This window comes from Mus caroli, chromosome 5 (genome assembly GCF_900094665.2).
Source record: "Mus caroli chromosome 5, CAROLI_EIJ_v1.1, whole genome shotgun sequence".
Classification (NCBI taxonomy): Eukaryota; Metazoa; Chordata; class Mammalia; order Rodentia; family Muridae; genus Mus; species Mus caroli.
Window position 1 is genome coordinate 68,491,253 of NC_034574.1, and position 16,763 is coordinate 68,508,015.

The window sequence follows — 16,763 nt, forward strand, 5'->3', positions numbered from 1 at the left end:
AAAAAAAAAAAAAAAAATTAAGACAGCATTTTACTAAATTGTTCAGGCTGTAAGACAGACCAGCCTTAATTTTGTGGTCATCCTGTCTCAGCTGCCTAAGTAGCTGGAATCCTAGGCCCACCATACCAGGTCTAGCTTTTTAAAGAAATAAATGAAAACTTTCTGAGCAGTATGTGAGATTCGGTGCTGTGTCCCTTTAATCTCAGCACTAGGGAGGCAGAGGCAGGTAGACCTCTGTGAGTTCAAGGTCAACATTGTCTTCAAAGGGAGTTCTAAGTCAGCCAGGGTCACACAGTAAGGCTTATCTCAGAAACAAATAAGTAAATAGTAAGAAATAAATATAGGCAGCTCTCAGGAATAATCAACTGCTCATTATCATGACACTGTGTGTGTGTGTGTGTGTGTGTGTGTGTGTGTGTGTGACTCTAGGGTTGTTTGTATTTTCCAGAGACAGGCTTTTTGATATTAGATGTCTGGTGGGAGTTAGTGCTAAGGATGGAAGTTAGGGCCTTGCCTGTGCTAGATTCTTGGGCCTCCCTTTTCAGTTTTGCCCTAGAGCACAATCCCTTGTGGTAAAAATTTTGTCTCCACAAGCTCAGTATGGCATGTGAGGGCAGGCATGTATATTCACCCCAAACCTTCACGTTGGGCTGGGGTGTTACAAGGGTAGTAGAGTAATTGTGTAGCATCCATGAAGTCTTGGGGGGGGGGTTGATCCCACTCAGCAGGGCATAAAACTAGGTACCACTGCTCATACCCGCTAAATTGAGGCAAGAGACTCAGAAGTTGTTAACACCCCCCCCCCCAACCTCCCTACCCCACTCCTCCAGCCCGTTTGCCCAGGATTAGAGTAATAGAGCACAAGGCCTATGAAGTTGGTCTCTCCAGGGGTCCAATTCTGTTTCAAATTTCTGCAAGTTGTTAGGTTACCTCATGCCTTGGTTTTCCTCTTCTGCAACATCAGGTGAACAAGAGAACCTACCTTGGAAGTTTAAATGAGTTAATGCATAAAATGACGTTAGGAATAATATCAGGGACTCTCAAGTTTTCTGTTTTTGTCTTGTTTGACCTCTCTAAGGGGTACGATAGAGTTGACATCCTATGCTCCCAGGGGTCACCTTCTGGTACTTACAGCTCCTTTGTCTTTCTGACCCTCTCCTGCTTACAGGGCTACTTGTTGCAGTCTCCTTTTCTTCCTTGTTAAAGGACAGAATTACAACGATTTATTTCAGAGTTATTTTTATTTTAGTATGTTTGCATGTGGGAGGGTATATGAGGTATGTGTGTGAGTGTATGATGAGAGGGAGGGGAGGGGAGAGGGAGAGGAAGAGGGACAGGGGAGAGGGGAGAGGGGAGAGGGTGAGGGGTGAGGGGAGAGGGAGAGGGAAAGGGAGAGGGAGAGAGAATATGCAGACACGTATAAGCCATAAAGCACACGGTGAGGTCAGAGGACAACTTTAGGAAGTCAGTTCTTTCTGCATCTTTGAGGCGAGGTCTCTGTTTTTGCTGAGGTTCATCTTCCAGGATATCTGATTCATGGGCATTCTCTTGCCTCCAGCTTTCTTCTCACTTTAGGAGTCCTGGGATTACAGATGCACTCACTTCTTCCAGCTTTTTGACGAGGGGTCTGGGTTTTGAAGTCTGCTTGCCAGGGTGGTGCTGAAATGGTTTGCCCTCTAAGGCATTTTGCTGGCTCTATTTTTTTTTAACTTTTATTTGTGGCTGGGTTTCTGTGAAGATATATAGATTTTGATTGGCTCTCTTTTTGATGCCAGAACCAGGGCAACACAGAAGTCCATAAAATCAAAAAAGTGTCCCAAAGAGCTAAGCCAAGGAGGTTTGTTTTATAGACAGAAAAAGACTAAAGAAAGTTAAAAATAAGAACCAGGCTTGTCATACCTATGTTACTGTCCTTGCAAGGTAAGGACAGGAAGTCAGTCCAGGAGAAAACCTGGTGAACAGTAGGTTGCTTCAGGTTATCTTTATGTGATCGGAGCAGAGGGGACTCTCTTATCTGTTATCTGCGTCTGGCTGACACAACCGGTAAGAGAAACCAGACTGCAGTCACTCCAAGCTTTTTCGGAGAAGGGTCACCACACAGCCTAGCTTCAGTCTGGTAATATCAGATTTTAGCTCGAGTGGCTCCATATTGATTTTTTTTAGTCCTGTCTGTCGGATCTGGTCCGAAACAATGGCTTCCTGTAATTTTCATTTACCATGCCTGTCCTTTCCATGTGGGCAACTCCCTTAGGAGACAACATCTGCCCTCTGCGTTCCTTGTCACACACTTGCAATGGATAAGCTCAGCCAGATCCAGGCTGCAATGGCCTCTCTGTGACTGTTCTAGTGTGGAGCTCCAGGCCTGCGTGTTTGGCTAGATGCGTGACTCTTCTCACCCTGCTCTTCCTACTGAGCTTTCCCATCTTTTAACTCATCCTTCCTCACTATTTTCAAAATCTTACCCCATCTGGCTACTTTAGAGTCCATTAGCCACTCTTTGTCCTCCAGAGGATGAGGGTGATATCTCTTGGCTTACAAAGACTTTTGTCTTTATCCGCAGACTCCATTATCCTACCAGTGCTGTCTCTCTTGTTCTTCACATTCTGAAAGCCAGTTTCTTGTCTCAAGCCCTCTGAGGGGGTTGGGGGTAGGCACTTCTCGTCGTTTGCCCAGTCAGTCTCCTTCCTCCCTTTCCCCTTGTCATCTTCTTGGTCCTGCAGAATCTAATGGCCACCTCTCTGAGGATGCCTCTTGGGGTCACTGCGTGTATGATTTTGGTGCTCCTTTGGCTTCATCACGCAGTGAGTAACATTTAGAAAACATTATCAGTATGGTCCTTGCCACGTCCACGTGGTTTTCTTCTTTCACTGGGAGTTCCACGAGGGCAGCAGCCTCCAGGTTTCCTTGGACTTCATATTCTACGGACCTCATACAGTACATCTGGCACACCGAAGACACACCGAATGGAAGCCGCAGATGGGACTGGTCTCACAAGCCATGAGGTGCCTTTGTGAGCCTGGTGTCTCAGTGTGCGTCGTATATGCACGTCCTTAACTTCACGAATAGATTTTCAGATGACCGCTGAAAAAGCAAGGACTACTTAACAACAAAGTTGAATAGGCTTACACTGGTGCTGTAAGTGGCGCGGCAGCATTAAAGGTCCGTTAGGAACACTTCCGGTCTGGAAGACCAAAACAAACAAACAAACAAACAAACAAACAAAAAACCCTCTCTGGTTTCTCCGATGAGCAGGGTTAATGATCGAGCTAAGGGGCCAGCACACAGGAAGGTGGGACCGCCCCAGGAAGATGCGTTTGCCTTAAGCCATGCTGCAGAGATAGGCAGACTAATTATCCTTTAGTAAAGTAATGGACTTTTCCTTCCCAGGATTCTCTGACTCAGTCTGTAGAGGATCACTGATATGTAACTTCATAAGTCGGCCAGAAAAGCACCACGTTTTCTTTTTCTTATTTCTACCTCTGTCCTAAGAATGCTTTCCCCAGCACTTTGGGCTTCATGCTCTCTCAAGAACCACTCCCTACCCTGCGGCCGTGTGCTGATCTCTCCACGTTGACTTTTTTCTTCCGCTTTCCATTTTTACAGCTGCCGAGATTTACCGCTGGCCTCTCTCAGGGCTGGGGGTGGGTGGTTGTGTGGAATAAGAGGAGTGGGGTCGGGGGTTCTTTTAAACTCTAATAATAGTGTCTAAAAGCTTCCCTTTGAGCCTGCTCTTAAATTCTTTTATCAACGGAAACTAAGAACCGTTAGAAGAGATCCCAGTTTCCCTGCTATCATCAGGTGACTACAAGGGGATTCTCCCAAAGTTTCTGGAAACGTAAGTTCTTCACTTCATTTCTAGGAACCAACCTAGGTAAGTACTCAGAGGCAAGCAATCTTCACCAGGATGTTCATGAGCAAGTATTTCGTGGTGGCTAAAAACGCTGAAAAAGAAATGCAGAAACGAGGACTGGAGAGATAGCTCACTAAGGAGAGCATAGGTCGGCTGCTCTTCCAGAGATGCAGGGTTCAATTCCCAGCACCCACATAGCAGTTCCCAACAGTCTGTAACTCCAGTTCCAGAGGATCCACCCCCCCACCCCCCAGCCTCCAGGTGCACTATGCACACAAGCATTGCACAGACATAGAAACAGGCAAAACACCTATACACATAAAGTAAAATCTATTAAAAACATACAGAGATATTTAAGTGCTCAGAATTATGGTACAGCCATAGAACAGTGTCCTAAGTGATATGGAGCAACATTCATATTACTTACAATAAACATGGATTAAAAATAAACTAATGTAGTACGATCTTAAATCATACAAAGGGAAAAACCTCACCCATGTTCAGAGAAAAGATGGGGGGGGGGAGGGACATTAAAATGAGCTATTTGATGTTGACAACTTGATTGATTTTCATTTTGTTCTTTTTGATTGTTGGTATTTCCTAAATCATCTACAATAAATGTCCTTACTTTTAGAATCCAGACTATTAAAAGCAAAAAGCTGGCTGTGGCACATCGCCTGTAGAGCCAGCACTTGTGAGGCAGAGGCAAGAAGGATCAGGAGTTCAAAGCCATCCTCAGCTGCATAGTGAAGGCAACTTAGAAATTTTGGTTGTGTGAGACTATAATTAACAACAACAATGACAATAACAACAAAAGTTTCTTATTATGTAGCTTTGGCTGGCCTATAACTCCTATGTAGACCAGGCTGGTCTCAAACTCACAGACTGGTCTGCCTCTGCCTTCTGTGGTCTGGGATTAAAGATGTGTGCCACCATGCTGAGTTCAAATGTCTTTTGATCTCTCTGTGCAGCATTATTTATCTTTCTAGTGAAAAACTTACATCTTCCTTTGGACACATATCCTTCACTATTTTGGATTATAGATTATAGGTGAAGTTGACCTCCGACCCCAACTCCTTTGGAGGATGGGTATATGAAACACATCTAGCCAATCATTGCTTTCTTTTTTTGACATAGGGTCTTCCTATATCTCCCTAGCTGACTGGAAACTTACTACACAGACCAGGCTGGCCTCGAATTCACAGAAATCTGCAAGCCTCTGTCTCCCAAGTGCTGCTACCACACCCAGCTTCAATGGATGTCATTTACTGGCAAGTGACCTAAGACCAGTAAGTGAGGCTCAGTCACTACTTTTATAGAAGAGGCTGATGGGGCAGAAGAGCTGTGCTCTATTGGCAGTAGGATGCTGGAAGCTTAGCTGCTTGAGCACACAACACCAACAGAGCAACACAAGGCAGGTGTCTGTGAAGGATGGAGATGGAGGGGGAAACCTATTCACATCCAACATACACACACACACACACACACACACACACACACCACTGTCACCACCACCATCCCTGTTCAAATCCTGACAGTTTTGCGTTCTCGGATGCAGGAGAATGTACAATGAAAGCATCCCTGAGCCATTCAGGGGTAAGCACCCCAAAACGCTGCTTTCTTTGTTTGCTTGTTTAAGTTAGTTTGCAATATATTCCTACAATTGGCAGTCAACAGCCCCTCACTAAAATAATGACAAAGGACAGAAAAACACATAAAACACAATCACGACAGCATCTAGGGTTATCACAAAATATAGTACAGAACTGGCCCATCCGTTCTCCCTGAGAGAGAAAACAGTTTCATCTTTGAAAATGTTCAGTTGGACAGTGCTCATCTGTAACGCAGTTCATTCCCATAGCCCTGCACTAATAGCACCTTGCACATGTCTTCTTGCAGTACAAAGCAGGCAGGGGGTCCTATTGAAAATAGCTAACAACCCTAAAAGCACAGGTCCTGGAGGCTCTCTGCTGTGCGCCGCGTTCAACCTGTAATTGCTGGCTCTAAGGAGATGTGAGGTGGGTGTCTCAGGAGTGGGTTGGAACATGGGGCCACTTAGGATGTGCTTAGGGGGTGGCTTTTAAAAACAAATCAGTGCAATAAGATTTCAATATTCTACTAGCCAATATGGCCTTGTGGAGTGTCCTGGCTCAACATGAGTTCTATTCTCAGATGTTATTGCTTCTTATCAGAATGGCTGTTTTCCCTGTCACATGGTGAATTCCTACAGGCCGGGATCTTGTCTTATTAATTTGTGTGTAGGCCTTGGTGCCTACTGGCAAGTCTGGGCATTCAATAATGTTTGTTGAGTGGTAAACGCCGATGACAATTTAGAACAGTATAATTCCCTACTCTGCTTTTATTTTTTTTCCGAACAGAAATTTCTGCCTGGAATTAAATTGCAATATGGTTTCCTTTTCAACACACTTCTGGAGATGCTATCTTCTCCAAAGTCAGTTGATTGAATAAGAAAAAATGTAATTTTTCCTCTCTCAGGCATAATGTTAATCTTTTAACTCATAGTAGCCTTTTTTTTTTCTTAACATAAGATGGATTTTAGAAGTAAATCAAGATCCTAGAAGTTTAGGAGTATTGGGTTACGTCTGTCAACCCAAGAGGAAAGTGTAGCTCAATGCCCCTCTGCAACTGCATGACCAGAACTGGTTAATAGGATGCTGGGCAGGGCTCCCATCTCAGATCCCAGGGATGGTGAGCATGGGGCCACATCTACTAACAGTGCCTTGCCCCTCCTTGCTGGCCCGAAGGTGCTCCAAAGTGCACTTTGAAGGAACACATCAAGTGGTGTCAGGAGAGGCAGTTATATACCTGGATCATTTGATTATTCTCTAGTACTGACACATTTTAAGTGAATAGTTTGGAAAATGAATTTTCTTAAGCTTGTCAATATCCAAAAGGATGGCTTCAATATTAAATGATGTCAGAAAGCTGGGAAGTGATATATTATTCTTGATGATACTCAAAGAGGCCACGTGTATTTAAATTGTTATTTTTTCCCAGTGATTATCTCCCTTTTGTTTTTCCATTCTTAAAAAAAATTGTTTGAATTATCTATCCACCCATCTACTCATCCATCCATCCATCCATCCACCCATCTATCTACCTACCTACCTATTTATTACATTTTTGTGGCGGTGTGTGTCTGCCCTCGTTTACACTTTTAAGCTCTCTGTAGGGCTGTTTAATTCATTTGTCAGGATGCCAGTGAGACCACTCATTGGGACTACCCAGGGCACTTGTTACCAAGCTGGAAGGTGCCTGACTCCCAGGACCTATACAGTGGAAAGAAAGAACACACTCTTGAAAGTTCTTCTCTGACACCCACATGTGGTAACTTCAATAAACAAATAATAAATAAGTAAACAAAGAAATTATAAGAAAATATATTGGGAAACATGATACCAGAAAAAATATTGGTTTGAGGTCTCACACTCAAACACTATTAAGTGTACAATTTTGGGGCACTTAAAGAACCCCCAAAACAAACGTTTATCCTCTCTACTTCATAATGTTAACTGTAGACCTGGATAATAGGATACTATAAAAACCCTCTACAGAGCAGATTGTTACTGTCCACCTACGGATAGCCACAGTGACTGTGAAATGTCCCTAGGTAGAAATTGTCTTAAGAGAATTACTTTAGGAGTTGGAGAGATGGGTCAATAGTTAAGAACAAGAAAGTTGGCCGGGCTTTAATTCCAGCACTTGATAGGCAGAGGCAGGCGAATTTCTGAGTTCGAGGCCAGCCTGGTCTACAGAGTGAGTTCCAGAACAGCCAGTAATTCTGTCTCGAAACAAACAAACAAACAAACAAAGAACAAGAACAAGTTAAGAGTAGTTGGGCTACAAGCACCCACAAGATGATCCACAAACATCCATAACTCCAGTTTCAGGAGATCTGACATCCTTCTGACCTCCCTGGGCACTAGTCACACACGTGGCACACACACACATATTCATGTAAGTAAAACACTTATACACATTAAAAAAAAAACTTTAAAAGGAAATTATTTTACTTTTATCTTGCTCCTAAGGCAGACCACAGTCAGAGCGAGTTGGGGAAAGGGGCACGCGGGGGTGGGGGGGGGTGGGTTGAGAGTGAGATTAAAAAAATAATTAACACAAGAGAAAAGGCACCCAAATGCTAATAGGTTTTAAAAACCGTGTTTCAAAGCTAACTCCTTCACAGGATGCCTCTCTGTAGTCCACTGGCCCAGTTTCCACAAGTCTCAGCAGGAGCTTGGCTGGGCGGAGGTCCACGCTGGCCAATAGAAATCAGCTGTATTCTTAACAGGTTTCGCAGCAGGTGGAGAAACTGAGCATGAAAAATTACTTAAACGTGGGCTCGGCCTTTTACTGAGGTCAGGGGCGCCACGTTCCGTCCTCCTCTACCAACAGGAACAGAAAGAAATGTTGGGGACCCAGTTTCCTAATCCCTTCGCCCGGCAATCCCGACTAGTAACACCTCCACCATAAGCCGAATATATTCTCCTCGCTCCGGAGCTTGCTGGAGGGACTGGTGGTTGTCCTTTATTGTCTAGGGAGCACCTGCCAGGTGGCTGGCCCATACCTAATGCGCGCGTGGCGCTGGGCTTCACAAAGCGCGGGCAGCACCTGCGTGGCCAGCCAGCAGCCTGAACTGAAGGACCACCGATGGAGGGAGAGTACTGGGAGGAAGAGGATCCAGGGTGGAGGGCCTGTGGGGGCTCCTGGTCTTAGAGGGCACAGCGCCCTCGGGATCAGCTTATTCCAGCCCGAGAGCCCCGGGCACTAGGCAGCGGGAGGGAGTGCGACCCAGGCGGGAGAAGGGAGGGGCGTGGCCACGCGCTGGGAGGAGGGCTGGAGGAGGGGCTGTCGCGCGCCGCTAGTGGCTCTGGGGGCTCGGCTTTGCCGCGCTCCGTGCACTTGGGCGAGAGCTGTAGCAGAGAGAGGAGCTCAGAGTCTAGCGCAGCCACCGCGATGAGAGGCGCTCGCGGCGCCTGGGATCTGCTCTGCGTCCTGTTGGTCCTGCTCCGTGGCCAGACAGGTGGGAAAGAGCGGCAGACAAGAGGACTGCACCCTCTGTGGGCGCAGCCCGGGTCTGGGAGGGGTGCCACCTGGGTGCGTCCGGAGTGGTAGCTGTTGGCTTTCCCATGCCTGTATGTTACAGCCACCGCGAAGGTGGTAGGCGGCCGCGGGACTCTGGTGGCCCGCCTCGCTCACCTGCGCTGGGAGACCGCAGCCCGGGTGGTGGAGACCCAGGACCGAGGGTCTTCTGGGAACCCGGGCAGCGAGCTGCAGGCTGCGGGCGAGTTTGGTGATGCTTTTGTGCCGACTGCGCGCGGGTGGCAGGGGCGGGCGGCCTCGGGCTTCGCACCGAGAGCGTCCTCTCTCCGAGCGAGGTGCGGCCACGGCTTCCTTTTTGTTAAAAGTTGCGCGTGGGTGACCGACGCCTGGGACAACCAGCCCATGGGTCCCCGGACGCACGCCGGGCAAAGTTGGAGAGCCTTTTCTTGCGGCCGCTGCTTCCCCACCTCGGGCGCTCTTTGTGCACAGTGTTGGGGACTCAACCGCAGCTGCTCTCATCGTGCGCGGCGCCACCCGTGGAGACGAATCTCGGGCTTGCTTGCCCCCCCCTTTTTTTTTTGCACGGGGAGCACGCGGCGTGAGGCTTTGGGGCGGGACCCCACGAGCCTGTAGGTGGCGGCTATAGGGACAACTTGAGCCGGGCGTGTGGCGAGCAGCCGCTAGGTTGCAGACTTTTTCCTTTTGTAAATCTCGTGCTAGGGGCTCGCCCCTCTCTGCAGCCGCACGGTGTTCGTTGCTGCCACGCGCCGGGGAGCTGCTGTAGCCTACGTTGGTCGCCAGCTTCTGGGAAGCAGGGACTGCGTGAGGGGACGCAGCTGTTCTTGCCACCTCGTGCGCGCTGGACCAGGACCGAGTCAGTCCGTCCCAGCTTTGGAAACCTCTGGTTTCAGTGTGTGCGACTTGTAATCGCAGGTGGCCGTTTTTTTTTTTTTTTTTTTTTTTTTTGGAGGGGAATCCCGAGATCCAGACACCTCTCCCACGTGATAGCCATACTCAGGGCTGCCTGGGGAGGCTAGGGGGTGGGGGAGAAGGGGTAAGCTTTCTGCAAATAGCATTTGTTTCTTCAAGCTGTTGGAAAATCTTGTTACCTCTGCAGGGTAACTTGGGTCTCAAGATCTTCAGGTTCCTGGAGCTCCTCAGCCCTGCCCCCTTTTTTTTTTTTTGCCAGGTGTCGCTGGTGCACTGCCCGTGCAGGTTGCCTGGTTAGTCCTGAAGCCCTGCTCCCTTCCAGGTCATTTTCAAAACAAAAACCAGAAACCCTTTAAGGTTACCTTGATGCTATAGGCTAGAGACAATCAGCGCGCTGCAATAAGGCGTCAGATGGCCAGCATCTCTGTGACCTGTTTCGAGCCCACCGCTGACTGCGTTTTCCAGATCTCACTCCCTAGATGCTTTTGAAAGGCCTGGAGAGGGCTTTTTTGTGGGGGAAGTCTTGCATTTGGACCTCTGCGCGCACAGAGGGGGGGGGGTGTCACCAAGGGTCACAAATGAGTGTTCAGATTCCTAGGCATATTTGACCACTTAGCTGAAAATGACCCCAGTGATCTTTACGTTTTCCACCTTGTTCTGCTTTAGAGCAAGGTGGAACGCCACAAAGATCACAGTTCCCTTTTAAAAACAGAAACGAGTCAATGGTTTGCATTTCCCCCCTGATTAGTGTGCTCTGGCCAATAACTTTTTGGCAAAGGGAATTTGAAGGTCTGATTCCTGGCACAGGGTGGTGTGTTGTAATTCCTTTCTCTGTCTCTCCAGTTTCAGGCCTCCTTTTCAGCCATTGTGCCTCCTTGGTTATGTGTCCTTGGGCAGTCATTTAAATTGGGAGTGGGTGTGTGTTGGGGGGGCTTCGGTTTCCACGGAAGGTACTTGAAGACATTTGCATCACGAAGGATCTGAGGAGTTCAGGATTTCAGAAAGCTGCTTTCTTGTCTAAGGGCCATTTGGGGTGTGTGTGTGTGTGTGTGTGTGTGTGTGTGTGTGTGTGTGTGTGTTACTGTTTTGCTCCAGGCTTTGCAGGAAGCAGTTTTGTGTTTTTGTTTATGCTGTAACCTTTGGAGGGCTAACCAGTGCCTGCTCCGCAGTAACCCCTCCTTCCGGGGCATTCACAGCGTTTACAGCTCAACAGGATGGTCCTAGAAGAGTGAATCAGACCTCCTCCCCCTCCCCACACCTCCTGTTCCTGCAGGTGCAAGTCCCTAGTCATTCATGGTCATTCACGCACCTGGCATTCTGGCTTATGATCCTGCTGGAGATAATCTGATAGTTCCTTGAAGAGATCCTCAATAATTCCACGTCTCCCCCATTCTGGGCTCTCCCCACCCATCCACACATTCGTATGACGTTATAAATCATGTATGCCATGCTTTTGCAACACTCTTCCTACTGTGCTTTAAATATCATATCATGGATGTGTTTTGTGCATACTTGGGGCTTCACAATCAGTAAATGTCTGCCAGCCCCCACATATTGAGGGCTTTGCCTGCCATTTCTGTACTCAGGGGCCTAGGAGGTTAGACCACTACAGCGTCTATTCCTATTCCACCATTGTTTTCCAATAGGAGAGTAAGTCACTTGCCCAAAACAGCCAGTGAAGGAGCTGGAGCTCAGCTCCATATGCCCAACTGTGCATCCATTTATACAACTCACCAGAATGTGTTGTAAAGTAAGACAAAAGTATTTAATGAGTGGCTACTATACGTCCATCTCTGTTGGTGGTTCTGGGGGCCCAGGACTGCTGCTTTGGCTAAGAGGACTTCAGGCGACCTGTCTTAGCACATTTTGGTCTTTTCAATTTGAGTGGGTTAATTTGCTACGAGGATCCACTACTGTATAGTTTGGGTAGGGGCGTTTAAGACTATCATATGAGGGTTTTGGTGGGGAAAAAGGAGGATAAGTTATCTCTAAAATGGAGTTGAAAACCATTCCCACCCCCCCTCAAATAGCAACGACTACAGCATTATATATGTGTCCCTGATAACTGGCTGATGATATCAGCGGCTGTTTACCGTGTGACCAAGTACGGCGAAATACAGTGACCACTCACCGCAGTCCCAGAAGAGAGATTCTTATCAGGAATGTGCCAAGTGTTTTGTGGGCTTCCCTGTCGCTCACTGAAGTTGCAGATGTTGTTTTGGTCATGGGTTTTTGCCACTGTTGTTGACAGTCCTTAGAAGTTACTCTTAGGAGTCTTGAGTCATTTCCTCCAGGATCCTCCAGCCGATTAAAGAAAGGGCGCAAGGAAATGAGCCAAACCAGCCATGCTGCTGTCCAGAGCGATTCTTAGCTGGATCTAGGTGGCAAGGGCACAGTTTCGTTTCTCCAGAATGAATTAGGTTCAAGAGTTGGCAGGCTGGGGTGTGGAAAGTGCTGTAGTCATGTGTGGTAACTTTTCCAAAAGTGGGATTAAAAGACATTTATCGGGATCCAAGTATGCAAAATTTCATATGCAGCTTCAACAGCACCAGTCGGTATTTTCACGGGGCAAGCAGAGCTTGGAAGGAAGTTGCCAGTGGGAGGGAGACATTGGAATGGAGGGCTAATTAATCCAGCAAGGCTCTTGTTGAAAAAGGAGAGAGAGACAGACCTGGGAGCAAGACTAGCCTCCTGGCTCAGATTGCTGGCTGTTTGGGGGCATGGATGTGTGAGCCATCATCTGACTTCAGTCTCTGAGAAAGAAAGTCGTTTGAAGCCAGTAGCCAGCTCGTGGGCATGCTTGTTCGGCTGACTGGATGCTTCTAGAAAACACAGGGTGCCTACTGAATGCTCTGACCTGATCATTTCTCCACCTATACCGTGCAGGTTCCCTCTTGGCTGTGGCATGTGTTCCGGGTACACCTTGATGGCTAGGCTTCCAGCCTGTCTACACAATGTAACTAAGTTTGAATACTATTTAGGGCAGGTGGCATCGGAGTTAAGAGCTTGGTTTCTGGAATTAACATCTGTGAGTTCTAATCCCAGAATCCCACTTACTGGCTATGTGATCAGGGACCAGATGTTTAACCCTCCTGAGGGTCGCTTTCCACATCTGTATAAGGGGGGAAGGGGGTCAGGGTGCAGAAGCTGGGGGTTGATTGCTGGAGGTTCTGTGTGAGGTGCGCTTAGTGCGGGAGCCCCTCAGAGGAAGTGGGTGGTCTCCAGCGCGCTTGGATTTTATCGCCCTCTTTCAGCTTAGTCTCTTAGAGAAAAAAAATACAAGTGGTCTAAAAGAAGATTACTCTGCTTGTACTTTTTGGCTTTTTTGTTTTGTTTTGTTTTTGGTATTAAGATGAAATTTATGCCTCAATGACTAGGTTTTTTTAAAAAAAATCTATTGATGCGTGCTGCCTTCCCTACCTCTGTAGTTGGCATCCCCTTATTTGACTTCCCACCAAAGGGCAGAGTTTGGGATAAAAGTTTGGGGGTCAAGAATCCAGGCAAACCCCTCCTCTGGTCCCAGGGGCCTTTTACTCTACATAAATGGCTTCGTAGACACAGAATTGGAGGGGTTTTCCTGGACTACTTCCCCAGGCGTACAGGATCCTCACGAACTTGCCCTTGGCTGGGTTCAGACCCACAGCAGGCTGGAAACCACTGCCTTAACGGCTCTGCCACTCTCTGGACCAAGCTTTAAGCACAGGCAAGGCTAGCAAACACTGTATATCAGTTTAACGAAGTTTATCAAGCCTCTGCTGGGGCCTCACAGGGACAGCAGATAGGAGCTCTGGTGGGTGGGAGGGACGCTCTCAGAGTAACACTGGGGGGTGCATATGCATGGGGGTGAGGGATGGTAGCATTTTTAAAGAGAGGAGCCTCAAGTCTAGTTGGGCGGTATTAGCAGAGACTAGGGGACAGTAGACATCCGCACAGGAGGTCTTACTTTGAGATAAGACAGCACGCACCTCACAGAAGGGGAGCCGAACATCTGCTGCTGTGATAGTTGGAAGAGTTAAGAGAGACTCTCCGTGAGATGTGCAGATCTTGAGGAACATCTAGTCTTTGGTCTGGTCAGATGGCTGAAGGTTAAGGAAATGGAGGATAAGAAGGTAGAAATGTGGCCCCAGATTAGATTAGCCTCAAGGAATGGGGAGGGAGGGCGTTTACTTAGGGTTGAGCTTGGTCCAGATTGTGAAGAAGGCCTTGAAGGCCAGGCCAAGGTGGACTTGACTGGGAACAAGGTCACCAGTTGGGGCCACCTGCTTCGCCTTCTGTCCAATTAAGCGCAGTGTGGAGCAGAGCCATGACCTGCTCCAAAACATGGGCTATCTTTACGATAGGAGGTCAAGATGAAGGGAGAGGGTTTTTTGTTGTTGTTGTTTGTTCGCTTTTTGTTTTTTAACTAAAATGTGTTTATCCTAAAATCGACCCCTTTAACTTTTCAGAATGCACAGTTCAGGGTAGTTAGTACTCTCATATTGTTATGAAACTAGCATTATTACTTCATCTTGCAAAACTGAAATGTTGTGCCTATTAGAGAACTCCTCACCCCTCCCCTGGCTATTACTGCCACTGGACTGTTCTGTGTGTCTGGTCTAAGTAGACCCCACAACGGTTGTCTTCTTCTGGTTGGCTTATTTTAGCACCGTAACGTTTTCTGGGGTCTTCTGTGGGTGTAAGGCCAGAGTGTCATGTTTGTTTGTAGTTTTGAGACAGGTCTTGCCGTGTTGACCAAACCAACTTAACTCCTAATAGTCCTACCTCTGTCTCTCTAGTGCCAGGAGGACATGCATGTGTCACCAGACCTGGCCAGGGTTCCCTCCTTTTAAGGCTGAATAGTTTTCATTCTGTTGTATGTAGGTTGCTGGTGGGCACTTGGACTAGCTCTACCTTCTGGAGACTGTGAATGATCTTTCAAGGGGGCGCTTTGGAGGGCTATTATAGAACGGGTGTCTCACCTCAGAATGTGAGGCGCGTGCTCATGGGAAAGAGCACAGAAGGACAACTCATTTGTACTCTTAGGTCTCTTGAGGTAGAGACCTCAGTTCTGCTTGTTCACTAACTTCTGGTCAATAACATTGTGTAAGAATGAATGATGATATGTGTAAGGTGGGGGTCTAAGGGGCATCAGGGATGGGCAGACCCACTGGAATGTCAGGTGTCAGCAAATTTAGTTGACAGTCTGGTCATATGCCTTACAAAGGATGGGAAGCCCTGTCCGTTAGGTGTACTCTGGAAATGAGAGAGAAAGCCCGAGAGACCCAAGGGCATGCAGTTGGCACAACCTGCCACTCACCTAGAAGGGAAGGAGAACTGGGGTTCAGCTGGTGTAGGTCCCTGGGAGTAGTGGTGGATGGTGGCGGGTAGGGGTCACAGGGCAGGCTGAGAGTGGGATGAGGCTCTTTGAGGGAAAGAGCAAGGTGCTGGGCCCCACTGGGCTTGGGTTACATTTACCTCAGACTCAATTTCACAGACACAAAGCTTGCTGTCAATGAAATTCTTTTTTGGGTCAGGTCCATGTAAGAAATAAATGAAACCCCAAAGTCTCAAACTCTGACTCAACGCTATTATGAGAGGATTTGGGGGATTATGAAGAACTCTTGTGTTAAGTGTGTCCTGGTCATATGAGAGAAAGAGAGATGTCACGAAAGGAACTGTCCAGTGGAGGTGGGAATAAAACGGGTGTTTTGGGTGTAGACTCTGACACAGAGCTGATGAGCAGTTTGGGAAAGCAAGTCCTTTGAAGGCAATGTAAAGAAATTGGATTTATTAGTCCTGGGGATGATAAGGGAAGGAAGGTTGGTTTAGTGGCTGTCAGTCTTCAAGTATTTATAGTCTCTGACAAGAATGGCACTAGTTGCCAGTGGCTTTCTTGCTTCAGAAGGAAACTGGGATTTTTTTTTTTTGAAAAAAAAAATTTTTTTTTAATTGTGGGCTGAAAAAGACTACCATGGTTGGTTAATCTCTGCAGGAGATAGGAGGAAAGCCAGATGTCATTTTGATATGGTCCTTTCCCACCTAATTCAGTTTGGCTTGATGTCTCTTTTATGGTCTGCAATCCTTGTAATGTAGTTTGGAAATGGGAAAATAGCTGGCTATGTTTGTTTCCTCACTTGGTTGGCTGCGTGGTGTTTCTCAGATGTAGTGTGAAGACTCATAGGTCTTTGGCTCCATGGAAAACAGCCAGTGAGGAAGCCACAGCCTAAAAATAGGTTATTGATCTGTTGGGGGTCGGTCATCTAACCACGGAGCAAACAGTGCCACGTAGTGAGTGGAGTGCCAAGATAAGGGAACGGAGGAAGTCTGAGGTCTAGAGAGATCAATCCTCACCTATGGGTGGTGGTGTGCTGTTGGGGTCTCCCTTGTGTTGGAATCACCCTGCACTGTGGTCAGGCAGAAAATAGCTCAGCTGGATGCAGGATGCTCAGCAGGGATGTAGGAGCTGAATGAAGGATGCTCAGCGGTGATGATGTAGGATTCAGGATGCAGCACCACCCTTCTTTTCTGTTTTTTTGTTTGTTTGTTTGTTTTTGGTTTTTGGTTTTTGGAGATAGGGTTTCTCTGCATAGCCCTGGGTGTCCTGGAACTCACTTTGTAGACCAGGCTGACCTTGAACTCAGAAATCCGCCTGCCTCTGCCTCCCAAGTGCTGGGATTAAAGGTGTGTACTACCACCGCCCGACTCTCCTTTTCTGTTGATGCTTGGGGTGCCTTGCTCCTTCTGTGGCTTGCCCACGACTCTTTGTTCCATCCTCCCTTCCCTTTGGTCATTCCACAGTCATGATTCAAAATCACAGAGTAGATCAACCAGTGATCTGGAGTAAGGTGGTAGAGACCTCAGTTCTGCTTGTTCACTAACTTCTGGTCAATAACATTGTGTAAGAATGAATGATGATATGTGTAAGGTGGGGGTCTAAGGG

General features: G+C 47.4%; 1 protein-coding gene across 2 annotated transcripts in view; it reads left to right on the plus strand.

Moving 5' to 3' along the window:
• The first annotated feature begins 8,766 nt into the window (after positions 1–8,766).
• Positions 8,767–16,763, plus strand: part of Kit (KIT proto-oncogene, receptor tyrosine kinase) — a 79,612-nt gene continuing 71,615 nt past the window's right edge. For both annotated transcript variants that reach the window (XM_021163090.2, XM_021163091.2), the window contains exon 1: positions 8,767–8,894. In XM_021163090.2, coding sequence (XP_021018749.1) covers positions 8,828–8,894 — 67 coding nt within the window. In that variant the 5' untranslated portion in view covers positions 8,767–8,827. The remainder of the gene's footprint in view (positions 8,895–16,763) is intronic.